At 53.4% G+C, this 26479-nt stretch overlaps 1 protein-coding gene across 3 annotated transcripts in view; it reads right to left on the bottom strand.

The window, feature by feature from the left end:
- Window positions 1–26479, bottom strand: part of BRD4 (bromodomain containing 4) — an 87343-nt gene that overhangs the window by 3633 nt on the left and 57231 nt on the right. For 2 of the 3 annotated variants that reach the window (XM_054717323.1, XM_054717325.1), the window contains 13 exons: window positions 25460–25595; window positions 23877–24157; window positions 22638–23000; window positions 21728–21856; window positions 16556–16765; window positions 15790–15989; window positions 15204–15499; window positions 14169–14279; window positions 5085–5137; window positions 4582–4954; window positions 3413–3997; window positions 305–685; window positions 61–191 (listed from right to left, as the gene is read on the bottom strand). In XM_054717323.1, the coding sequence (XP_054573298.1) occupies window positions 61–191; window positions 305–685; window positions 3413–3997; window positions 4582–4954; window positions 5085–5137; window positions 14169–14279; window positions 15204–15499; window positions 15790–15989; window positions 16556–16765; window positions 21728–21856; window positions 22638–23000; window positions 23877–24157; window positions 25460–25595 (3249 nt within the window). The remainder of the gene's footprint in view (window positions 1–60; window positions 192–304; window positions 686–3412; window positions 3998–4581; window positions 4955–5084; window positions 5138–14168; window positions 14280–15203; window positions 15500–15789; window positions 15990–16555; window positions 16766–21727; window positions 21857–22637; window positions 23001–23876; window positions 24158–25459; window positions 25596–26479) is intronic. The other variant, XM_054717324.1, reaches the window with a different exon arrangement.

Raw genomic sequence — 26479 nt, 5'->3', positions numbered from 1 at the left:
ATATGGAGGCCTCCTTGGGGTGAGGGGAGTGAGGTGCACTTGTGGGCCCACAGACCCTACCTTTTTAGGGGCAACTGGTGTTTTCGGCTCCTGTTTCTGTTTATCCTTGTCGGGAGCCCCTGACGGGGGTGCATTCTGTTCAGGGGGCCGGATCACAGGCCTTCCAACGTCCACGGGCTTCATCTCAGGCCCTGGAACACAAATAGCCTGTGGGCCTGGATCCCCCATGGGGCAGGCATGGCGGACTGGCCGGCCAATAAGCAGCTCACATTTAGCACTGGCAGAGAGTGGACGGGACACTCACGCTGGGGCAGGTGGATGGGAGCCTTGATGTTCTCCGGGTGCTTGGGGGGCTCCGGCCGCAGCGAGGGGCTGAAGGGCTCGCTGCGGATGATGGGTGAGTGGATCTTCTCTTCCTTCACCACCACCAGGGGCTGGGGCTGGGACTGGACCACAGAGGCTGCACGCAGCTCCTGGGACGGCACAGGCATGGCGACCGGTGAGGCAGGCAGGCGGCCTTGGCCCTGGCCCGTGCCTGGCCCTGGGGGCCGAGGCCCAGCCCTGCTCTTTACCTGCTTCTTCGGCTGGCCACTTTGCTGGGGTGGCGATTGGTGGGTCAGGCTCTGGAACTGTTGCATCTGGGGGGAATGTATCATAAGCGGGGAGGGGGCTTCACGGAGGTGACCTAGGAAAGGGGACAAGGAGCATGTCAGCCGGATTGGTGTGGAGGCTGCTAGTCCTGGGCCCAGTCTGGTCTCCCAATCCAATCAGAGCCCCACCAGGGAGCCCCGTCACATGGGGCCTGTGGGCCTGCTCAGTCAGGCCCCAAGCTCAGCGTGGAGCAGGGCTTTGTGGAGCCATGCACTCAGTCCTAGTATCTAAAACCTGTATCAGAATCATCAGGAAGCTTTGAGACGTGCATAACCTGATATATTTGGTCCTAGGTGGGGACTGGGTCTGAGTACTTTTTAAAAGCTTTCCAGCCCAGCCAGTGTGGCTCAGTGGTTGAACGTCGACCTATGAACCATGAGGTCACAGTTCAATTCCTGGTCAGGGCACATGCCCAGGTTGCAGGCTCAATCCCCAGTGTGGGGCGTGCCAGAGGTGGCCAATCAATGCTTCTCTCATCATTGATGTTCCTATCTCTCTCTCCTTCTCCCTTCCTTTCTGAAATCAATAAAAATATATTTAAAAAAAATAAAAAAGCTCTCCAGATAGTTCTATGGCAATGCCTGGGTTAAAGGCAAGGCACATCAATAACCGCACAGAATAGGCAGCTTGGGTCCTGGCTGTTCCCGGGTGGCCTGGCCTGCCTGCCTAGACAGCTGCTTCAGGCCTAGGATAGTCTGGAATTGGCCTGCACCACAGCAGAGTTGGGGAACAGGTCCTGAGCTTGTGGTTCCTGTAGGAAGTGGGCCAGTCCACTGATCTTTATCCCAACAATGGGTGTAGGGACCTAGGCAGCCACAGGGTACAAACACCCTATATAGGGCAGGAGCCTGGAAAGCCCCTCTACTGGTCCCGGGAAAGGTGTGGCTAGGCACTGAAGCCTGACACCTTAGCTTCATTGGTGAGGTAACAGCCCTAGATCACAGCGGACCAGCCCCTCAGGACTGGGCAGTGGAGGAGACACCAAGTCCTGCCCTAAACTTTTCCATCCACCCTAGCAAGGGTACACCCTCCAGGCTGAATCCTACATGTCTTGGCCAGCTCCACCACGGGACACACCACAGTATCCACAAAAGAAAGACACCGCTCTGCAGTGCCTGTGTTCCTGGTCCTTCCTCACACTGAACCACCTAATCCAGGCTCTGTGTACCTGCCCTGCCACTGACCTGCCTCTCTGTCTGCCAGCACAGACACCCTTGGGCCCTCTACAGGCCCCTTGGGCAGAGGTGCCCATTTTAGTGGGCCTGGAGTTGACCCACAACTGATTCCCCTACACTCTCTCTCGAGTCAGAAAAGCTGTTATGGAGATGACATGATGGCAAGGACCAGTTTTGTGCCTGTGCCTTGGCCCCCAGCACCAGGTGGCTGGTTCTGCCAGCCTAGGTCTGCCAGCTGCAGTCACACGATTATAACAGCCTCCTGCCTGGGGAGGCTCCCTTTAGAACACCTACAGAGGTGACTAGGGCAGGCTCTTAGGCCTATGATCCGTAGGAATCGCCTGCCGGCTGGTGGCTTCCTCTACCAATACCTAGAGGGGAGGCCCAGTAGCGGTGCCTGAGAGCTGGCTCAGCACCCAAGGATGCCTGCTGAGTTCCTTAGGATTCCAATGCATTGGCCTTAGACCCAAAGCCCTAGCTGGGTTCCAATCCACATCACTCCCTGGCCATGGTGAGATAGACCCAGGTGACCAAAGGGGACCTGGGGGACCTGCCCCCCCCCCACCCCCCCACTGCTGGCTCTTCTAAAGATCTCATCACCTATCACTACTCACTACTGGAAGCCTGGCCTTGAACACGGAAGGGAAGAGGCACAGCTGCATGGCTGCCAGGACCAGCACCCGTCTTTCCCAGGGAGGACAGCCAGCTGTTCTTGGCCCAAGTCTGCAGCAATCCACTTGGTACCTGGCAGCTTTTGCTGGGTTTAGCAGCAGTCACCACATAAAGTTATGGCCTGTTCAATTTGTGAGCAGCAATGCTGCACCCCCACAGGGACCTCAACTCTGACCCTTGTACGTCAGTACACCACGAGGCATTGATGCCACACTGCCACACCAGGGCTGGCCAGAATGTTTTGTTTACAGACATTTAGATAGCAAATGCCCAAGAAAGGCAAGAGGGCATGACCTGACCAATGCTGTGTCGGAAAATAGGGCAGCCTGGACCAAGCAGCAGGAGATAGGAATGGTTGGTTTCAGGGGGAGTGGGAGGCACACTACCTTTGATCTTCAGCCCAATTCTCCCCAACATGGTCCTGGCTCCACCAGATGGGCCTCATGACATCAAGAGCAGAGCACCTATTCCTGCAGGTTCTCAAACAGCCCCCACTGCCCACACCTGCCCCTGGATCTGCCTGGAACTCAACCCCCCCCCCCCCCCCCAATCAGTTAAACTAACTGCTGCTCATCCTCTGGCCACCTCCTCCTGGAAGCCTGCTCCAACCACAGATTGGAGTGCCTCCCCAGGTTCTAGGCTTCCCACGTAGCAGGAATCACGATACACTGCAACGTTCTTGACTGAGTTCCAAGAGGAGGGCCAGTGGGGGCCTTCTTCTCAGCCATCTCAGCTTGCAAGCAAGACATACCTGATAGAGACACTACAAGAAGCACCCACACCATGTCAGCCACCCCTCTCCAACCTCAGCCTGAAGCATGAGCTGACCTGCCTGGCTGCTCAAGGACAAAACCCTGGACCCAGTCCCAGCCTCCCTGGGTTAGGATTAGGATTAGGAACCAGAGGCCACTTACTGGTTGAGTAGGGGTCCGACTTGTGGTGCCGGGGTGAAGGGTGATGCTGGATGACTTGCTGAGGCTTGGCGGGCTGCGGTGGGGGTGGCTGCTGGCCCTGGGGCGGGTGGGGGGGCTGTGGGCCTGGGGGTGGCGGGGGCTGCTGGATGTGGGTGGGGAACTGCATGGGTTGCATATGCACAGGTCGGGGGGGCGGTTGGTGCTGTGGCTGTGGCTGTGGCTGCGGGGGTGGAGGAGGTGGTGGCGGTTGCTGTAACTGCTGCTGCACGGAGGGATGAGGCGGGGGTGGCAGGGGTGGCGGGGGCTGGGACTGCACCTTCACGGAAGGGAGTAGAGGTGTGGGGGGCTGCACCTTCTGCAGCTGCTGCAGGTAGAGCTGCATCTGCATGGAGGTGAGGGGTGGGGTGGGTGGCTCCTCTTCCTCCTGAAGCAGCACTTGGGGTGGCTGGGCCATGGGGGGCTGTGGGAGCAGGGGTGGTTGGGCCAGAGCAGGTGACACAGCCGGGGGCCGGGCAGGCTTGGGGGGCAGGGCAGCAGCTCGGTTGCTGGGCCTCGATGGCTGCTGGGGCAACGCGTTGTGCAAAGCTAGAAGGACACAATAGTGTGGCAGTGAGGCTCCCGTGGTCCTCAGCCTGGCCGTTCTACTCCAACCTGACCTTCTACCCATCTCTGACAAGCACTCTCCCCCCACCCTCCTCAGGTTCTCACCATCTCCAGAATAAAGACAGCTGCCAGGAAGGTCTACGGCATCGGGCCCTCACCAGTATTGTCCTGTCAGGTGGCCTGTGCCTCCCACCTCCCTCCCTTCCTCCACCTAGTCCCTGTCTTCAAGTCTCAAAGCAGGCATGTCCTAAATGCCCCCATCTGACCCTCCTATCTGGGATGAGTGTGTGTGTCCCCATTTGTAACTGGGAGTTACAGAGGGGTCACATATTTTTTCACCCGACAATACCTGACCCAGCACGACTGACTTGGTAACTGTCTGCAAAGGCTATCCTGGGTGTTTTGTATAATTTCCACAATGGCCCTGAGAAGCTGCTGACATCCCCTTAGAGACAACTGAAGCTGAGATGGGATCTGAAGTTTGCCCCGAGTGCCCAGTGGCAGAATGGTGAGACCAGGGTGGGAAAGGGCCTCCCTGAACCTGGGCAGCCATGGCCACAGCTCACCTGGAGGAGAGACCACTGAGTGCTGGTTGAGATGAGGCGGAGTGCTGTGCTCGGGTGGCTGGGGGAGGTGAGGGGGCAGCTCGGGCTGCGGCAGGTGCAGGATGGGTTGGGTGAAGTGGCCGATGGGGTCGAAGACGCTGCCTGGGAGCTGGGGCTCCAGGACGGGCACCTGGGCGGCGATGAAGGGCGGGGGCGAGGACTTCATTGTGGGAGCAGTCTGCTGTGGCATGGAGGGTGGGGGTGGTGGGGGTGGCTGTTGCTGCTGCTGCTGCTGCGAAGGTGGGGGTGGCGGGGGCTGCTGGGGAGGTGGTGGTGGCTGCTGGGGCCCAGGGCCCGGGGCCTGCTGCAGCTGCTGGTGATGGTGGTGATGGTGCTGCGGACAGACAGACAGAGGCTGATGTCAGGCAGGCAGAAACCTCTGGGCCAGCCCCAGGGTCCCCCGGGGCCCAGAGAGGCAGGTCACCACCACTCCCCTAAAGGAAGACACCTCTATGATCACGTACCTTCTTCTGCTCCCTCCCAGGGTGCCCCTTCTTTTTTGACTTCGGAGCCATCTCTGTGAAGGAAAAGAGAAGGTAGTGAGGTCTAGGGGAGAAGACTAAGCTGCCTTGGATGCGAACCAGGAGAAAACAGGGTGAGTTCAGGAGAAGGGCCAGTGACGGTGAGACAGGGTGGCTGGATTGTCTGGTATGAGAGTCTGTTATGGGAAAAAGACAATGTGGGAGTGTCACCTACCCATTTGCCTGCCACTTTTCTTAGCTGGGACCATGCCTGAAAGGCCTCCCTGCCCAACTCCTGACCCCTAGCTGCATTAAAGAATAACACCTGGGAACTGGGGGTTGAGCTATGTAGACCTCTTGCCCAACATCTCCCCGGTGACAGGTCACTAAGGCAATCTGAGTGTCTGCACCCTAACCCACTGTCTTGGAATAACTATGGTGTTGGAAATGATCATAACCATTTGACAGATGAGCAAAGTGAGGCTCAGAAGTCAAGGGACTGCCCTGGACCACACAAGTGTAAAGGAGCCACACAGCTGCCTCCAATGAGGTGTACTCCTTCCCATCCCCCCAGGAGGCAAATAGCTTCAGTTAGGGTGAGAGATGTGGTGCAGGCTTGAGCCAAAGTCTGGCCACAGAGCCATGGGACAGGTGAGGAGAGTGCTGACACGTGGAAGGCCACAGTGTGTGAGTACTTTAGGGGGGGGTGGAGAGGGAAGAAGGCAGGCCAGCCAGCAAACCTCCCAGGAACCACCAGGAGCAAACAGGGAGATGCTCAATGCCATGGCCAGCTTCTCCTTCCTCTCGGGAGAGTGGCCTCAGAAAAGCTGTGTTGGTACGCAGTGGACGTGCTGCAGGGAGAAGGCAGTATGTGCCCTGGTTCCTCAGAGGCCAACAGCTTGGTGCCGCCACTGTGGGGACACATCTGTGAGGAGTGCGCTAAGAGCCAGCACGACCCCCTTACCCACTCTACGGAACTAGCCAGCTGAATGCCCCTCGCCAAACTCCACTGGTATGCAAACCCCAGGGAGAGGGAGGGAGAGAAGCCAGGTCGGTGCTCATGGCTGGGAAATGATGAAGTTGCTAACCACCAGGTGGGAAGTTGGAACCCACAGCGCCTTTTGGACTCACGTCTTTTGCCTGGCATCCCCTGGCTCCTTGCCAGGATGCTGGCTCTTGCTGCTAGGGTCAGAAGACATAGGCTTTGCCCAAAGCAGGGCTACCTCTTCTCATAGCTGCTTTCATGGAGGGCCATGCTAAGGTTCTGTGAGGTGCATAGCCTCAGGGTGCCATGTGCCAACCAAAGGGATAAGGGATCTGATGCCTTGCAAGAGTTCACCACTCCATGCGAGAGACAAGACAGTGACACAGACCTCAGCAGCTAGACACACATCCTCATGCAAATGGCAGCAATTGGGACACCTGGGACATGAGAATTGCAGGCCCAGCCCCAAACTTGGACACTAAAAATTCTAAGAGTCAGGGCTCAGGACTCTGGGTCACAACAGGACACCAGGGGAAGGGGATACTACTGTGGGTGAGACATACAAAGGGACAGTTTAGGTGATGTGCAGGATCAAGGCCATAGGTTCTGGCAGCTACATGGTGGGGAATGGGGGAAGCATTGTACTGAAGATGCCAGAGCCCAGAACCAAAGGGACCCTGCACGTGCTGGGGGAAAGCTCAGTGCTGAGTGGCCACCAAAGAAGCGGAAGAGGCTTGGGTGTTCCTCCCAGACAGGATCCGCTCCCAGCATCAATTCCATGAACAGAAACTGCATGTCGAGGGAGGCTGGGACAGTTGTTCATACACTGGGCATGCTTTTGAGGAGCCGTGTGTGTGTGTGTGGGTGTGTGTGTGTGTGTGTGTGTGTGTGTAACTGGGGGAAGAGGGCCAGTGGGTAAAACCTGACCAGAAGACACTGTGACATGGGAAGAGGGTTGGGGTGGCCTGTCATCTTGTGCACTTGGGGAAGCACTGTTTTTGCCACCATACAAGAGGGATGGTGGCTCTGAGCGGGGAGAGAGGCCCATATGAGAACTCAGGGGGACAAAGTGCAATGGGACCCTGGGGGTTCCAGGGAACAAGTCTTGGCTGCCTTGGAAAGGTCACTGGGAGTACTCCAGGGCTCCGTGGCAGTGCCGGGTAGGATAGCCTTAGAGTGGGAGAGAGGCTGGAGGCACAAACATAAGCTCAGGACCAGAGGACTAAAAGAACCGGCGGGGGAACCAAGGTGCTGGAGCCTGTTTGGGAGAGTGCATCTGGCTCATGTGGCCCGAGCCTCATGTTGGAGTGACTGGTAGGAAGACGAAACAGAGGTGCACGGCTTCACGACACACCAGCCCCAAGACACCCCCACACAAAACTCTCTAGAAAGGGTTACATGAAGATGGCCTCAAGTACTGTGTGATCTTTATTCCATGAAAATCTTGAACTGAACACAAATGTCATCTTTACATAGGATGGTAATTGTACAAAGAATTAAAACGTTTTTGTAAAATCTGATTAAAACACTGATTCCTCCTCCCACACCCCCCAAATCAAGGGAAGGAGACAGGATGGAGAGTAAGGGCAGGGAAAAGGTAAGGAGCCCTAAACTGAACTAAATAGCGTCTTGGCACCAGTGGGCTCCCATCCCTCAGCAAGTCCTCAGGACCCGAAGCCAGCTGGTGAGTTGAGGCCTGGCTGGCACCTCCCACTGTCTGAGCACAGGGTCTTCAGTAAGGAGTGGGCTCTGCTCTGTGCCTGGGGCACTGGGCACAGGTGAGAGTTCGAGTTTAAAGATCATGTTCTCTGCCAGATGAAAACCCACGGGCGAGGAGGACAGGATCCCTGAACAGAGAGGGTGCAAGGACTCTGTAATCTGCGACTACAGCCCATGTACAAGTGTGTGGGAAGGGGTGGGGTGGCACACAGGCTGACACTGTGGGAATCCAGGCTTCCATTTGTTCTAAGAATCTTCCCAGAAAGACAGTGCCAGCCACTTCCCAACTGTCCTTTGGGAATCTCTGGGCAAAAAGACCCCTGGCCTCAGCTAGGCCAAGCTGTACTGGGAACACATCAGGCACAGGCCAAAGGGCAACTCAAAATAGTCTGTTTGGCAAAGAGTGCTTGCCTGAAAGTTGACTGGCCAGAGGACCAGAGAGCAGCCTGGACCTCACAGCATCACAGCAAGACCCTAGAGGCTGGGTGTGGGGGTGGGAGGCTAGAGCTAGAACCCAAGGCCAAGGCCAATCTGAGGCAGCAAGAGCTGCTTGGGCCTGCGGATGGTGAACTGCACCTCTCCAAGCCAGCTCCAATTCCAGAAGGCTGGCTCCAAGACGCCAGCAGATGGCAAGGTCTTGAAGTATGCACAAACTATATTAAAAAAATTTTTTTTTAAATATTCCTTTAAGGCTGATGCTGTTCCTTAGGGGACTTTTCACACCAGGCAATTTTCTGCTTAGATGCTGGATTCATGACCAAAAAAGGGCCAATATTTATTTTTAGAGCAAAAAAGCCTCTTCAGTGCCTCTCAGAGGGCTTATATGATGCGGCCACCCTGGCCTGCCAAACTCCCAGCAGATGCCATTATTCCAGGGAACTGAAAAATAGGAGGGTGCTCGCACTGGCCATGTCCCTCAGACATGTGCAGGGAGCTGGCTCTAAGGGCTTTGATGCCCTTACCACTGACCAGTTCAGTGCCCTGGATTTTGAGAGCCCTTTCTCACCTACTAGCCCAGACCCTGACACTACTGGGGGCAGAGACAATGGGCTCCAGGGGCCCGGTCACAGCCGCCTCCCCAAATGCCCTCACCAGTGGCCAGCCCCACTGCAGCCTGCTCCTATTCACCTGGAAAGGACAAAAGGCGGCCCAGAGGTCCTTTCCCTATGCGACTTTAGAAGAGGCTAAAGAAATTGGAAAAATGCCCAATAGGCAACCACGGGAACAACAAAAATGAAAGGACTCCAGGGGCTGTGAGTGAGCTGTGGCTGGTGATAGCCTTCGGCTGACGGAGCTGCATGGGCCACTAAAAAGAAGGTGTGCTGAGGGACAGCCCCCATTCCTCACTTGGGAAAGCTCTAGGTGTTAGTGTGTTCTTTCTTCCATAGGGTGAATGAGATCTCCTCTGGGATCTACATGTCACTGCCAGGTCCAGGAGGGAAGTGGTTAGGATCCAGAATCCCAGAAAGAGACAGAGGGATGAAGAGAGAGAAAACATACTTGTGATGGGGCCTTGCACATGGAGCAGCACCACACGCATGCGTGTGCAGCGAGATTGTCATCACTCTGGGAGATGCCACCCACCCAGAGGAGCCCAGACGACCAGGGAGGCTGGGCGGGACAGCCGGGCAGTCTGTACACAGGAGGCCCGGGCGGCCAGCCAGGCAAGGCAGCCTTCCCGGAGGCGGGACTAGGCGTGTGCTGCTCTGATGGACATGACTAATGCACCCTGGGGACAGGCCCAGGGCTCTGAGGAATTCCATAACTTGATGGAGTCCTGTCCCTTTCACAGAAGAAAATGGACTTAAGCTAGAGCTTGCTGGGAAGGAATCTGGAACTGAAGACCGTTTTATTAAGAGTCCGTGTCCAATGATTAGGCAGGACCTACATAGAGGGAGAGAGAAACCAGTGTGAGAGAAATGGTGTGGAATGTACCGTTCCAAGTCACAAGAACAGAAGAACTGCAGACCGAGCCAGCCTCCTGTGCCCTGTTCGCTGACAGGACACCAGAGAACGGCGCCGGAGACTAGAAGCCCTGCCCCAGCCTGGCCAGCTGAGAGCAGGGACAGACCCACCTTCCCATTACAAAGGCCATGGACGTCTCCAAAACCACCCATGCCCGTTTATGCTTTTATACAAAACTGCTTCCAGGATTGGGTCCCATGCACACCCTGAATGCACAACAGCATCTACTTTACCAGCCTTTTAACGTGCGAGGTCTCTTCCTTTCTACTTGCCTGTCCTACCAGCCTGGTATTCGATGCCATCAGGCCCCACTCACTCTGAGCTTATCCCCCTGGGCCTGCTTTGCTGCACCTTGTCCATCTCAGGAAGGTGATTTGGCCCTACTCAGGACCTGGGTAGAGGGAAGAAAAGACAGGGGCTCTCGGGTGTAGCATCTACAACTAACATCTCATTTCTGCATTCCTACAAACCCCAAGAAACAAAAAAAAATAAACTATAAAAAGAGAAATCAGTTACAGGCACAGTTAAGGGGGATGGGGTGTAGAATAAAATAAAAACAGGCCAAGGAGGAAAGTCGTCCTTTCTTTTTCTGGGGCATGGAATTCAGCTCCCCTTGACCAGGCAGAAGCATAGGGTCATTCCCACCCAAACAGCAGAGCAGATGCCTCTGCCAGAGTCCCGGATGCATGGACACTGACTGAATTCCCATGGCCTCCCAGTGCACGCATGGGAAAAACCCGCCCACTGGCTCAGCCTCTCACTCAGGGCACATTCCACAAGGCTAGCCCCGCCCCAGAATCCCGCCAGCTGCATGTGGGTGTGTGAGGGGTCACCTGGCAGTGTGGGCAGACTGGTTACAGCCCAGTCCTCCAGGTCTCTGCCTACTCCCCCATCCCCACCAGGGGCCTCTCCACTGCCCTGAGAGCAAGCGGCACACCCTTGGAGCGGGCAACAGCAGGTCCCAAGAACAGACTGGGACCAAGTCCCTCAGAGACTCTGTGGGTCGGAAGCTGAGGCTGGTTGTCTGGGAAGAATGCCCCATGGCCTCTGCCTGCACTTTCCAGCTCAAATCTTTCCAAAACATAAAGCATTCCTTTCCCCCTGGAGCTATTAAAAAACACCCACATGCTTCAATCCTGGGAAAAGGAAAAGAGGAGACTAAAATAGCTGGAGTGTGCTCCAGCTGCAACTAGAAGACCAGGCCAAGCCCCAAAGAAATACCCCACAACTCTGAACCTAGGTCCCAGCCCTAGTAGTCGATGCCAAGGGTTGCTCCTAAGAGGGACACAAGTTGTGTGTCCACCCCCACCCAAAAAGAGCCAGACATCAGCAATATGATGGAGGGAAACAGGATGAAGAATCCTAGGACATCCCTGGCCCCATGAGCTTGGTCGACAGGATCCTAGCACTGGTGACAGGGAAGCCACAGCTCTGCCATAGCCACCTGGGACAGCAGTGGAAAGGGGGAACTGGGGCAACTTTAGCCTGCCCAGATAAGGTCTACAGATGCCTTAGGGGCAGTGGGATGCTGACACTTGTACTCACTCTGTCCTCCCAATACTGAACTCTCAAGCAGATCCACACTTCAAGCTGGAGCTGGGCTCAGAAAATGTGGTGGAAGCTAAAAGCACTGCGTGCTGCTGAGTGGGAGAACATGTGGCAAAACGGGACTGGGCTGGGAAAGCTATGCCTGCCCTCCTCCCCTATTCTGTGAGCACACCGCCTCCTTGAACTGCAAAATGACCCCGAGGACCAGTCCCATGCCCTGATCTGCTCTCAGCATCCTTGTCTGTGAACAGCAGCCAGAGGAGGGGTCCCTGAGTTAGTGCCTCTGCTCAGTTTCTTTTGGTGACTCATGTCTCTGGGCTGTATCGGCAGAACTGACTCTTACTTAACACAAGTGACAAAATATAGGCCCTTTCAGGAATTTCAGCTCCAATACAAATGGAAACACAAGGAGGGAAAAACTATTTAAGCCCCCAAAGACCAAGTAAAATACCTCTAATATGCCTGCCCCGGCAGAACCACCTGTAACTGGTTGCAGAAACCGGGGCTGTCCGGCTCCATGGACCCATCATGAGCAGCTGCTGGAAGAGCTGCCTGGGAAGTGAGTGCAGTTTCCTGTGAGGGATGGGTGGCAATGGTTGTATTCAGTGGTGCAGAGTCACAGGCTCCCACCTTGGGACCTGGAGCATCTGAGCCACAGGAACACAAACCCACAGGATGGGTCCTTCCTGATAGCAGAAGCCCCTACTGGCCCACAACAGAGCTCTTCAGTACAAACTTATGGGAAAGGAAAGCCAGGACCATGAAGGCAAAATGGAGACTCACAAACCCAAGGTGGGAAGGGTGCATGGGAAGAGGGATAAGCTGGAGTCAGGCTGGTTAACCAGAGCCCGAGTTCCTGCAGGCTGGCAGCTTGGAGACCGTAAATCTCATCCTCCTTCCCGCCAAGACAGCTGTTCCCAGGATTCTCAGATTACTTGTTGCACAATCTTTCCACTTTCTTTAAAGGAGGGGAAAATGTGAAAAAAAAAAAGAAAAAAGAAAAGAAAGAAAAACATGTTGGCAACAGGAGAGAGCTATTGAAAATGCCGTCATGGTCGCCCCACAAAGACGGCAGCAGGACACTCGGGAGCCTTGGAGTGGTCCTGCTAAGCCTGGGGGGCAGGGGCAAAGGCCAGTCATAGCCCCCTAAGGTGCCACATCAGCCAAAGCAGTTCACACTCAGCCAACCTGTGCTGGTTTAATGACCAGGCCCTATGCCAACTTTAGCCTTTAGTGTTTTCTTTTGACCACTTGAATCCTTAGGAGAAAGGATGAGAAACCCCTAAGAGGAGTAGCCTGCTAGGAACCCCAGAGTGAAGGCAAACCCTAGGTGTGACTGGCACCCAAAGTGAGAAGTCAGCTGCTACCAGGAATGCTAATTGGGCCCAGGAATACAACCGCCAACCCTGCAGAGGGCAGCAGCCTGGCCAGGCAGCCCTTCCTGGGCAGGGCATGGGCTGTGGGCGCCCTCTGCTGGTAAATGGATAAAAATGGAATGGGGGAGTGATGGTTAGAAAAAGAAAAAAATGAATCAAGGTTGGTGACAAAGGTGTCCTGCAAACTGTACACATTAGCCTCTGCATACAGTAATACCTCAATAAAAACAGAGCATGGCCTAATGAATTCCATCTCATTTGGGCCCAATGAAAACGAGGTAATTCACCATTTGTAGCCTCAGGAAAGCCCTCAGCACCCTCTTAATTTCCCTGCAGGTGAGTCCCCTACACACTTGGAAAGTCTGGTGCCCTTACTGTAAACAGGGAAGAAGGACAGTGACAAGGACCAGAGGCCCCTGGTCCCTAGCTTCCCCTGACAGAAACAGGCTGAGCCCACACGAGGAACCTGTGCATGCAAAGCCTCAGAGCAGCATCACTCTTCCCAGATGCTGTAAATGATCCTCAAACCTCCTTGGTAAAATAAGGTCACATTATTTATATGAACTGATTAAGTGGAGCTTATGGTTTATTTCCAGTTAGAATAAAATACCAAAGACAGGACAGGTCCACAAAAGAAAATGCTTTGTTGTCCAAACACATGTTCCCCACTGTGGACATGCACACTGCTGCTTGCCTGGTGGGACATGCTGAGGCCCCCAGGACCAGCTCTCAGGTAGTCTGTAGATTGTCTGCTCAGCAATGGCCACCCCATGGAAACAGCTGGCTCCATCTCACAGCACAGGCTGGTTGCCAGGCTTCTTCCTTAGCCTCTCTGGGTAAGTCTGAGCTTCTGCTCCCCTGAGTATCATCAGGAAAGCACACAGCTGGAAGAAGGCCTCCCTCCCCACCATTGTGCAGCTCCCAGCATCTCCACCTGCCCCACACCTCCCACGCTGAAACTGTTGCTCAGGTTGGGCACATGTGCAGGCCCATGGAGCATAAAGAGAAGGACTGTTAGAGGCACAGGACTCCCATGTCCAAGTGTGCGCAGTTAGGAGCCACCAACATGGCAGTGAGCACACGCTGAGGTGGATGGCAGTGCCCCGAGTCTGGGGACAGCAGGGCTGACAGTAGGCTGCTCCACACCTGCCGAATGAAGCACATTACCTGGGATGGCCACATTGTATGTGACTGTGATGCAGGAAGACTGTGGAGCTGTGTAGGATCACACTAGGATCAATGCCAACACCTGGGCCCCCAACACCCAATTATCTTCACCAGCTTTCCCCCACCCCAGTTCTGCAGTGTCAATACCTTCAGCCACTTATGTCCTCCTAGCCCAGGCCATGAGGGAGAGAACAGGGTGCCAGGCTACCCAACACCCCAGTTAGAGTTAAAATAGTGGCCAGGCAATTCTTATGACCGTCACATAGGACAAATGGTGCTGCACACCATTTGGTAGGAGTGGGACAAGATGCTGAGTAGGACCCTAACCTGTTTCGGAGTCTTCACTGTCAGAGGAGCTGGACTCGCTGGTGCTCTCAGACTCAGAGGAAGAGAAGCCCTTCATCTTGGAGGAGCCAGCAATCACATCCACTTTCTCGGCTGCAGTAAAAAACAATAAGAACTGCATCAGGCAAGGCCCAACCCTGGGGCTGCTCTTAACACAAACTTACTCCACTGCCCCACAAGCCAGAGGCTCCTGACAGCATCCTCGCCCCCAGCCAGCCCCCTGTTCCCCATGATAAGATGCTATCCTACTGCCTGCTAGCCAAACACTCAGTTTACACTGGAATTTCAAGAAGCTTGCCCTGCCCCTGACCAATCTCTCAGAATCCCCTCTGCAGTGTTCATCAGGATTAAGAAACAGGCAGGAGGAAATCCCCTATGAGGACTGTCAGCTAAGGCTTCCTCAGTAACTTTCCTGACAGTGAGTGAAGAGGCCCAGGAACCCTGGAGTCAGTCTGGGATGGGATGAAGGCTGCATACAATGCCCTGCTATGGATCCTAAGTCCTACTGGTCTTAAGACAAAAGCTGAGCCAAGACAAGACACTTGTAACACGAAAGAGCTGCCTGGAAGACTCAGACAGAGGGGGCCATGCTGAGCTAGAGAAGAATGGCAGGCAGGCATAGAGCTACCCTGAAGACTCCCCCAGCCTCAACCCTCAGAGGCACCAAAGGGTGGGATGAGGGGAATCTATGTGTGTGGCTTTTGGGGGAAAGACTTCAGAGGCCGAAGATGAAAACAGCTGCTGCTCAGAGCAAGGCTTAGAATACCAAGGTGCAGGTGGGCCCCAGGTGACCATCAACCAGAGAGGTCAAGAAGGGCACTGACAGCCCAGCGTCGAGGGCCATGTCACAATCCTCCAGAGGTGTCTATGTCAAGGAAAAAGCCAAGTCTGGAAGAGAGTCACCTGAAGTGCCCACAGGGGCCTCCCTGATGGAAGGGCAGGAAAAGCAGTTTGGCCACCCTTCTTCTGCCTGGGACCCCCCTCCAACCCTCAAGCCCCGAGGGAACCCAAGGGCACCTTGAGGTTTCCGTTTCTTCCGCAAACAGGAGGTGACGTAGCGCTCCAGTTCCCGCAGGGTGGATGGCTTTAGGGTTTCAAAGTCGATCTCAATCTCGTCGGGGTTGGAGTTCTTGAGAGAGGGCTCCCTCGACTGGATGATGTGTACCACTCGGCCCAGCTTCTCACCAGGGAGCTTGTTGATGTCCAGGCTGAGCTGGCGCTTCTCCTCATATGACATGGGCTTGCACTTGTCCTCCTCCTCTGACTCGTATGCTGGAGGAGGCTTGTTCTTCATGGGCACCGGCTCCTTCTTGCTATGAAGGGACAATGCAGATACTGTCAGGAATGGGTACCCTGGGAAGCTGGGGACCCGTTCCACTCCTTCATTGGAAGGGGTCCTTTCTATACCCCCACCCTGCTGGTCTTCACTGTTAACAGGGGAGCTGCTGTGGCCTGTCCTTGCCATCTGCACCATACTACCGTTCATCCTCTCCCCCCAAACCTGGAGAACGCCAAAAGGCTTGTCCCTGGGAGAAGAGCAGAGATAATCAACCTCTGACTGGGGCAGGCTAGGTCCCCATGGGGGCATTAGGGTAGCACAGACCTTGTGTTACTGTTGCTACTGTTGTTTTTCTTGGTCTTTTTGGGAGGAAGTTCCTTGGCTTTGCTTTTCTTATTCTCCTCCATTTCCTCTTTCTTTTTGTGCTTTTCTTTTTTCTTTTCCTTCTTGTCTTTCTCCTTTTTCTTTGGTTTGTTCTGCTGGGGCTGCGAGAGGGCTGCAAGCTGCTCATGCACGGCTTTGAGCTATGGAATATACAGGCAAGACACATGCCTATCACACTGGTCTTGGCGAGGACTCCCAAGCATCAGGGCCCGGGGACGAAGGAGGGAGCTGGTACATAGCTCCCTGACCTGCCATTCCATCAGATTTCTAAAGTGCCCATGCCCACCCAGGCCCTGGACTGCAAACGTGCCCTAAACGGACAAGCTGTTAAAGCCCTTTGGCCATCCTGGGCCCAGGAGGAGGGTCCCTAGGAGACTGGGCAGGAGTGCAGACACACTGGGCACTAAAGGCCCAATGGCCAGCTTGCAGAGCAACCATGCAGCCCCTGGCTTGGCCTCCTTCTACACAATGAAAGAGTCCAGAAACCTCCTTTCTGCCCAAAGAGCAGCCATCTCTCCCCATCTCCACATGTGACATACATATGTATATTTCAATATGCCTGTGATCTAGCACAATGGCACCACTGGGAATTCTGCTCTTGCCAGGACTCAGAGCCATGATCATCTCATGGAGAGCTCTGGGGAGAATGCTTGCTTGGTCCATGGATTCCAGGGGGAACTAGGGATGGAAGTGGTCATGCCCTCACCTGCTCCTGGAGCTCGGCTAGCCGCTGGGCTCGCTCCTCCTCAGAGTCATCAGTTGAGCTGTCACTGTCCGAGGAACTATCGCTGCTGCTGTCACTAGATGAGGGTGGGGCCACAACCTTGGTGGGGGGTGGCACCACAGGGGAGGACACAGCCACCATAGGCTCCTCAGGCTCGTCCGGCATCTTGGCAAAGCGCATCTCGAATACATCCTGAGGGGTAGGGAGGTAGGGATGGGGGAAAGCCATGCCCGTCAGGGCTGCTGGGTTCCCAGGCATGTGGGGGTGTCACCATAGCTTCACTGGCTGCTGGGGTCAACTCAATAGGAATAGGAAGTGAGCGGGAAGGTGAGAGCTAGACCGATGGTAACCCTTTCCCTGCCACTATGGCAAGACGCTGGCTAGGGCTCCCTGACACCAATTCCAATACTCCTCTCTCTAATCTCATGTTGAGGAGAAAGGTGCTCCTGACACAGCCTGGCTCAGAGTCTAGGTAAGGACAAGGGACATAGGTGGCAGGAAGCAGACAATCACTGAGGATCCTTGATAAATGGTGGGCTGAGACCAGGACACACAGAAAGAGTTCTTGTCAGGTTGGCGCTCAGTCAGCACATCCCAAGGGAGCCTTCTGAATACTGGGACTGGGCACAGAACACAACAGTGACCAGCGCAGGAGGCTCTGCCTACCTCCAGTTCACATTCCTGCAGGGAGGTTGTGGGGCCCGCAATTTTAGAGAGTGTACCAGGCAGCGCAAACAGCATGTGCAAAGGCCCAGCGGTGAAAGTGCACCCAGCAGAGCCCTCAGCCAGTGAGGAGGTCAAGCCCTGCTGCAGCAGGCACATGGCTGTGTCTGCCTCCCCACTCATCAGATCACCTCTGGGGCACATAACTGAGCAGACCATGCCACCGGCTAAGGTGTCTCCAGAGCATGCCAGGCAAGGTAAGAAAGTTACAAGAGAGTGGATGTGGAGATGCTGAGGATAAGCTACAGGAGGGTGCCAGCTTTGTGAGGTGTAAGCACCTGAGCAGAAGCCACGGGACTACTCAACTTGAAATCACAGCCCAGGAGACTCTGATAGCTTCCAATCCGAAGATCCAGGAATCTGATGGGACTATGAGGTCATAGCTCAGGGGGGCAGCAGCCCTCCCTGAGCACCTAGCAATCCAGCACATGCTGCCTCACTAATTAGCTGGCAGGTCCCATCCTACCTTGAGGGCTTCATTATCATAAATCCAGTGATGACCCAGGACAGAGGACAGAAATGGAAGGAAAAGGGCTGTCTTCCCAGCAGGATATTGGGATCTGCTTTAAGCCCGGTATAAGTCAGTCAACATGGTCTCTCACAGGATGGAAGGGGCCTTCCCTAAGTGTGAATTGATCCCCCCGAGAGCAGTGTGGCCCAGGAGGGCCATGAGCTCCAAGACTGTTGTTTCAAACCGGAGCACACTTGACACAGCCATCTCTAAAAGCCCTCACGTCTCTGGAAACACAGCTCCAGTTTCCCCGCCCCTGGGCAGCAGGGCAGGCAGGCATCCCACACAACTGTGGTGCCGTCACCTCCCGAGGCAGCTCCTTTTCCAGGAAGGCCTGGACTATCCTGAAGCAGGTCTAAGGGATATGGAGAAAATAAAAGGAATAAACAGAGACCACCATCCAGGCTGCTAGGGAAAGGGGGCTTCACACAAGAGCAGAGACCCCGGTGGCGTGAGAAAGGTCCTCTCCACCCAGGTCCCTCAGTGATTTACACAAACATCTGGAAGATTTAGGCCTCCTGCTAAGAAGCAGGGGCAGGTGAGAGAATTGTGTCTAATAAGGTGTCAGGGCATCAGGACCCCATGAAAGGGGGAGAGCAGCACGCAGGGCCCAGCACCCAGTGCTACTAAGAGGTAACCTTTTACCAAATGGGAGATGCTTCATGCCACCTGTCTGTTGGCCCAGACTCCCTTGCCAGCTGCTAGGCAGCATTACTCTTGCCATAAGGATGTCCCTGTTTCTTCCACACAGGTTTTGGCTGCTGTGGAAATGGGGGGCGGGAAGAGAGACAGCACTTGTCCTGTTGTGTCTCAAGGTGGACCCAGCTTCCCTGCCCAGCATGCCATCATCTGCACCCTACCCCATGAATCTGGACCACATTGTGATTCTTTGCACCAGCAAACCACACTAGTTTCAGAACAAGTACCTCCTCTCGTTAGAATGTTGACCAGGATCACTTAACCAGGCTGCATCAGAATCATGGAAGAAGCATACCCCTCCCCCCACTTTTTAATAAAACAGAGATGTTTAGATGCTGGGAAGCCGTAGTGCCCAAAGACCTCCAAGTGAATTGACTCAAAGCCAGGCAGGCAGCTGGAGACCCTTGGGGGGAAGTATAGTCCAGCTCCATCTCAGCCAAGTCTGGATAGTGCTGTGGAGTATGGCCACATCCAAGGCACAAAGGGCACAAAAAGAGAAACAGAATACAGGGAGCGGGAGACCCACTAGGTGCCAGGTGCTGGAGATGCAGCCATGAGTGAATCCTGAGACACACACTCACCCCTCAAAAGCTTCCTGTTTCTGGGATCTAGCACAGAATACCAACACGTTTCAGTTCAATTTTTTCCTTAGTATAAACACAATTGCATTCTACTTTAATTTGCACTTTTTCTCGAAATAAACAGATAATCCACATGGGTACTAAGCATCCTAAATTACTTATTTCACAACAGAGAAGAGAGGCCAGTACTACTAATAGCTCTGGTCCTAAGTCACCCTCGGACTCCTGAGGAAACCTCAAGCCCAGAAGTTTGTGACAATAGCTGCCAAGCCCAGAATTTAGAGACTGAAAGAGGAAAACAAAGAAGATCCTTTTTCATATCACACTTCCCAGGTAAATCCCAGTCCTTGGGCATAACCTAAGAGATAACAGGTCTCCAGACTGCTTACAGAGGCAAACAAGGGTTGGGGCTTTGTACCTTTCTCTCCTCTCCCTTCCTGCTGGGAAATCCAGTGATCTAAACCATGTTGATCCAGAAGAGCTTTGAGAGAAAGAAATAAAACAAAGCCCGCAATGCCATACAAATAGCAACTGCCTTTCAGAGAGATGTCAGAGAGCTTGACACTTCAACTCTGCCATTCAGCAGAGACCCCATCCTCCTCCTGGTTTATTACTTTCAATAAGGTGACCCATACCTTGCATCAGACAAAGCAGGCTGGGGGTGGAGGTGGTCCTGTGCTGAGCTACCCACCTGTGTACTGCCAGTCCAGCCCAGCCTGGTACTTAGAATCAATATTTAGAAAGAGGCTGCTGTGTGGCAAGCATATCAGTGGCCTTGCTATGGGTAAAACCCGCTCTGAGCCCTAGCTGCTTTGGCTCAGTGGATAGAGCATCAGCCTGTGGACTGAAGGGTCCCAGGTTCAATTCCGGTCAAGGGCATATGCCCAGGTTGTGGGCTCGATCCCCACCCAGTGTGGGGTGTGCAGGAGGCAGCTGATCAATGGTTCTTTCTCATCACCGATGTTTCTATCTCTCTCTCCCTTCCCCTCTAAAATCAATAAAAACATATATTAGGGGGGGGGGGAAAAAACCCGGCCCTGAAAGCATGCTTATACCACTCAGAAAAGGGGGGGAAAAAAAGGCAAAATAAAGAAGAAAACACCAACCTTAAAACAGGCACAAAAGTTAGGAAGACAATCTTTGGTGCTGGCAGAGAACTTGTTTGGGTTTATCTGTTTGCATGAAGGCAAATAAAGTGTGTGGGAATCAATCTGGGAAAAAGCTGCCCCAGTCCTTCCAGGAGGGTTAGGTGTTTTGTCTAAGGTGCAATACTGTGAGCACCACTGCCATCTGGTGGCCACGTGTGAGAATTGCAGTAAAATGATAAAGCCTATACTACTTCAAGGATGGGAAATGCTAAAGTAAAAAAGCGAACCAGTAGAAATGTGAAGAAAGCCAACATTACCAAATAGAGAGTCCCCTTGCCTCCCCAAAACTAAGACAAAATAAAACCAGGCAGGTCCATACTAATAACAAGTTTTTTTTTTTCTACCCCAAGTGTTCTGGACACATTCTTTGAACCCAAGGCAGCCCCTGACTAGGACAGAGGCCAAGTGAAAGAACTGGGGAGACTGCCTTGGCTCCAGTGAAACAACATGTGGAGCTAACATATCTGGGAGGCAGGTGGGCAGCAGGGCTCAGGTGACCTTCAACTGGAATAGACCCACAAGACGCAAAAGTAGTTCCAAGTCCTGACTTCTGCCCTGAAAGTATTTCACAAGTGGCTGGAAAAGCCAAGTGTGAGGAAGTCCCATCCAGCCACCAGATGAGGGTTGGACATGGGATGTGAGATGGACCTGAGCTCCAGCCAGAGAACTGGCACCTTGTGTTGGCATGTGGCCTAGCCCACGCCTGCTGTGTCTGTCCCTAAAAGCAGAAGCAACCTGGAGCCTTATATGTGTAATTTTAAAGATTAAAAAAAAGAAGACAGATTATAACAGTACTAAATATTGACTTTATTCTTCACAATTTAACCTCTCATCTTTCTAACCAAAGATTAATTGTTGCTATTTGTGTATATGATTCCCTTAAAAACACACACACATACACACAAAGAACGTGATGTACACATTTATGCTGTAATCTGCTCCTCCATTACCCGCACATCTACAGTGTGCACAGCCCAGGATCCACTTAAAGGGAACAGGAATCCCATTAGGGCACTGTGAACACATGGGACATCTAAAAGCAGAGGCTCTGCAGTTGGAAGGCAAGCCAAGGCTTCAGGGCTATAGTAAAGAAATGCCCAAGGTCAAGTAGTTACTTTAGCTCACAACTGTGACAAAGTGTCTACCTGGCAAGAGTGTCACACCCCCGCCCCCCACCTGAGACAGGTCTGTTTTGGAGAAGAGATTGGGCCATGAACAGCACACACACTCTTCTAACCAAGGACAACCAAATGCAAGGGAGATGGGGGCTTTCAGTGGGATATCCCAAATAAAACCCAAAATGCCCAAGATCCAAACCCCAACCAAGCCCCCTGCTTTAATTATAATGGAACGATCTCAATATGAAATGTAGGTGTGATCCGGAGTCCACTATTCCAAAGCAATGTGGCATACGCCAAAAGCAAGTGACAGAGATAAAGTCTGCCAAGGCCCACAGAGGCCTGGCCTGCCCAGGAGCTTCCCAGAGCCTCACCTGGAGCTTTCGGGCCATGGCTACAACTTCGTGGTCAGGAGGGTTGTACTTGTAGCAATTGGAGAACATCAACCGGACATCTGCACCAAATTCCTGAGCATCACGGTACTCACGGGCCTCCAGTTTAGACTGGAAAGACAAGACAGGTTGTGTCTGCCCCTGCTGGTGGAAGGTAGCAACAGGGAGGGCTACTAGCAGGAGCAAGCTGGGATTTAACCCAGACCATGGAAAGAGGTCATCACCCTAGTTCTCAGTGCCAGGTGGAAAAGGTAACACTCAACAGCAATTCTCAGGGCTGGAAACTGCCATTAGGATGCAAACCCACCCATGTGGTCACTTTGCCTGGATAAGGGAGAAGTGGACCTAGAATCCACAGAGGCAGAGCTTTTAAGCCAGAATTGAAAAGGGAGGGCTGGGCCCTGCTCTGACCAGGTGTACAAAACTTGTTTTGGTGACAGAGGACAAAACATTGGTCTAAAGAACATAGTTGTCCCCGCTGTGCCCACCCCGTGTTTGGGTAGGCTTACTCCACTCTCAGAAGAAAAATGCAAAAAAGCTTACAATAAAAAAAGAAGGCCTCAGAATATGACAGTGATGAAATGCCAGCGCTTGTCGTGTGCCTCCTACCGAGAGAAGACAGCAAGGCCCTCCCCATGACACAGAGCCTGGCAAAGTCATCAAACCCCACACTCTCTGGAGCATCTACTGTATGCAAGGTGCCAGTGGCACTGGGCCCCAAGGCCAAAGAGGGCTCTTTTCCTCAGACCAAAACTGCCAAATTGTCTAGGAGCATGTCCCTATAGTTCCCAGAAGGGGGAGCTGCACTCCTTTGGGCTGGTGAGGCGGCTAGAGAGCTGCTGGGGCACAGTTCTGGGGTCTTCCCTGGCCTCATGGACACCTGCTGGCCCACCTTGATTGTGCTCATATCCATGGGATGCTTGATGATGTCACAGTAGTCATGAAGGCCCAGCGCCTCCACGTCCACGGGCTTGTAGAAAGGCCAAGCATAGGCCGCATGCTTCTTGGCGAACATCTCCTTGAGGATGCCACTACAGCACTTGAGCTGCTCTGAGATCTTGCTGCTCTTGTCCAGTGCTGGGTGCTGCTGTGAGTCGGGCACATCCTTCTTTGGGGGCTTCACAGGCCGGCTGCTCTCCCGCCGGGGGCCCAGCTTGGTGGTCTTGGGCTCTGGGGGCAGCAAAGGTGGCTCATGAATGGAATCGATGGTAGTGGGAGTGGTGGTGTCTGCTTTCCTCTTAACACCCTTCTTTGTCTGCAGAAAGCACAGAAGAGATAAGCACAGTCAAGGGTGTGGTTGGCATTTCGAGCCCTCAAAGTCACTCCCGAGACCAGGTCCTTCCTATGGTCCCAACCCTCCCAAGGAATAGGAGACCGTGTCCCACCACTCTGCTCTGCAGCTGGGACAGGCCCTTCTAGGGGCAGAAGAATGCATGCCACTGAGCGTTGTATTTGCTCATCAAAGGCCAACAAAACATCCTGACGCAGCTTCCTACTCATTGTTGGGGGATTCCCAGATCCGAGCCTGCCAGTAGGCCACCTTGGAGGGCATGTTTCAAGAAACTATTTAGCCCTAGCCGGTTTGGCTCAGTGGATAGAGCGTCGGCCTGCGGACTGAAGGGTCCCAGGTTCGATTCCGGCCAAGGGCACATGCCCGGGTTGTGGGCTCGATCCCCAATAGGGGGCGTGCAGGAGGCAGCCGATCAATGATTCTCTCTCATCATTGATGTTTCTATCTCTCTACCCCTCTCCCTTCCTCTCTGAAATCAATAAATAAAAAAAAAAAAAAAAAAAAAGAAACTATTTAGCTAGCCTCTGTCAACATGTATGGTCTAAATCAGAAACGGGAGGGGTCAACAACCTCAGGAGACTGTGCCTCCATTATGGGATCTTTGGGTCAGTAGCTTCTGGACTATGCTGACTTAATCCTCTCCCCCACCCCCCAACACTCACAAGTGCCCTTGGGAGCCAGGACACGCTCTTCATGAAGCACTGGCAAGGATGGGTAGCTATCTCCTGCAAGGCTCACTGCTACAAATCAAGGAGTAGGGGTGGGAGAGCGCTAGCTGAGGTGGTAGGAGCCCACCAGTGGTTGGGCTGGGCCACACACAAGCACATAAGGGACACTCACCTTCACAGGCTGTGGGGTGGCCGCAATGATGGGTGGATGGCTCTGCACAGGTTGGGGAGTTGGTGGGGGTGGGGGCTGAGGGGGCACAGGGGGGGGAGTCTGCAGTGGCTGGGGAGGCACCACTGTGACAGGGGTCTGGACAATGAGGTCTGGGGTGATGGTGGAGAAGGAGTGAGGTGTGGCCTGCACAGGTGGAGGGTTTTGCTGAGAGGTCTGTGTCTGCGGAGGAGTCGATGCTTGCGTTGTGTTTGGTACCGTAGAGACGCCAGGTTTTGCCGGCCCTACCAACCATAAAAGGGATAGGTGGTTAGATGCTGTATCTGACACATGCAAGCTAACCTCCTGGGGACATTGCCACATGTGGTGAGCACAGATCTTCATAGATGTGGCACACAGTGTCACCATAGCTATTTGCCTAAGAGAAAACATCTCAAAACACCCCAGACCTCAGCTAAGTCTGTCCACCTGCTGGGGAGGGCTGGGGTCGGGTGGAGAGAGGGTTTGCTTCAGTAGTGGTGGGTGCAATGCATTCACACTTCCTGGGGATCTTGGCTGCAAGTATCCTCTTGGGCACAAAGACCCTTCATAAGCAGGGAGGCCTGGGCTGAAGGAGGAAACACACATTGAGAGTCAGCACCAGGACTGCGGATGAAGAGCAGAAAAATGTTTATTGGCAATTTCAGGCAGTGCTGTCCTCATTCCCAGAAGCACTGCCTCTGAGCAAGTGTTCCTGGTAGGGGGCGGGCATTAGAAGCCATAGCCAAGGCTTCTGGAAACTGGCAAGCTCCCACTTTCCTGAGCTACAGAGAGACTGGCCAGCTGCTGCCTCCCTGCAGCTGTGCGGGTGAGCCCAGATATACAAAGCCCTATGTCTGCCCCACATGCAGGCAGGTTCTGTGGCTAAAGGGTGACTTGAGACCAGCTCTCCTTGGCTACCCCTCAGCATTGCAGGGCAACTAACTCTCATTGCTTCCATGAAATCACCACTTCTGAGTGTGGTGGGAAGGCAGGTGAAAGCTGGCTCCTGCGAGAAGCAAATAGCTCACAGCATGGCCACCTTGCAAGCATCACCATTCTGCAGCAAGGAACCATGAACGGCAAGATGCAGAAGGCAAGAATAGGCACTGAGATAGGCAAGGCAGACTAAAAGTCCGGGCACCAAAAAACAGGCAGGGCTCCAACACAAACACATTAAGATAATTCAGATAACAAACCCCCGAGACTCTAAGACTGGGTTTAATTAAAAGTGCCTTTGTTCAGGTTAATTTCTTTTCTCTAAAATGAAAAAGCAGAGACTATCTATGGTGCTGGCAGGGTAAAAAATGAACATAATTTAAAAATATTTTAAAGAAGTTATACTTTCTTCTTAACTGAAGCCCATCAAAAAAGGCAGGGCTCTACTTTGGGGGAGGGTTACACAGTCATGGATCCCGCTGGGGCAGGTCCACCACTGAACCTGGTCCAACTGTATCCAACCAGCATCCATCTTCCTACTACTCCTAGTCTTCTACTGGAGTGGAGAGGGGCAAACAATGGGGGGAAATGAAGCCATTTCCTCGTTATTTCAGTGTGGGGGCCCCTACCTGCTTCTTTCCTTCCACGTCCTCTTCCTTTTGCCGGAACTATCATGATCTCTGTTTCTTCTGTGGGCAGTTCATTGATTTTTTGCAAGAAGAGCTTCTCCAGAGCTTCTGCCATTAAGACTATGTCATCTCCAGGCTGGAAGAGACATGTAGTATGAGGGTCAGAACCGCCCCCCCCCACCCCAACTTCTAAGCAGAGCAAGAATTCCCCACACTGTGCCACCACCTCTACCCAAAGTGTGAAGCATCATATTCAGGTTCCCCGAGATGAACCCCAAAGGCCCACAACACAGCTATACCACTAGGCATCACAGTCTCATGTACCTGCACGTCTGCTGAACCAGCACCTCCCTCTCTAGCCTTTTAAGCTCTGGCCCATCTGAGAAACCATCCTTATGCCTTAAACATCTAGCAATCTATCAATCAGACACAGGGGCCCTTCTTTTAATACTATTCAACTTCACTAGATGTACTTGATTTACACATGATTTCCTGCTACAGGTATGTTAGCAGGGCTCCATCCATGTTCCCCAGTGTATTCCAAGCCAGCTCACTTGGGCTCTGGGCAATGACCATCCCATACTGCCTTACGGATCCCCAATCTCGCCTAGTCTGTAGTATACTGTTCCCACTCAGCTCTAAACTGAGAACCTCATCTGTGCACATTTTGCTTAAATCTAATAGTGAGAGCTGAGAATTAAAAAAAATGTGGTAAACTTCAAGAAACTCACCTACCCATCTCTTCTGGGCAATTTTACCCACTACACCAGCAGAGGTCAAAAGGTGATTTCTGTATAGTGTCTCCCTTCAGGGTCATTCTATTTGAAAGGGTTGGTTTTAATCACATGTGTGGTCTGAACTGTAAACAAATGATCCGGCTTCATGGCACAGCCAAGCTTAAAGGTTTGGCTACTGGATTAAGAAGTGATCTTCAGGTCTACATGTAAGACTGGGGGACACTTGCTTCTATTGCTACAAGTTGACAACAGTCATGTTCACAGTTCCAGATGAGGCAGGCCC

Source organism: Eptesicus fuscus, chromosome 6 (genome assembly GCF_027574615.1).
Source record: "Eptesicus fuscus isolate TK198812 chromosome 6, DD_ASM_mEF_20220401, whole genome shotgun sequence".
Lineage (NCBI taxonomy): Eukaryota > Metazoa > Chordata > Mammalia > Chiroptera > Vespertilionidae > Eptesicus > Eptesicus fuscus.
Note: the sequence above shows the minus strand (reverse complement) of the source record. Positions and strands in the feature narration are given on the sequence as shown.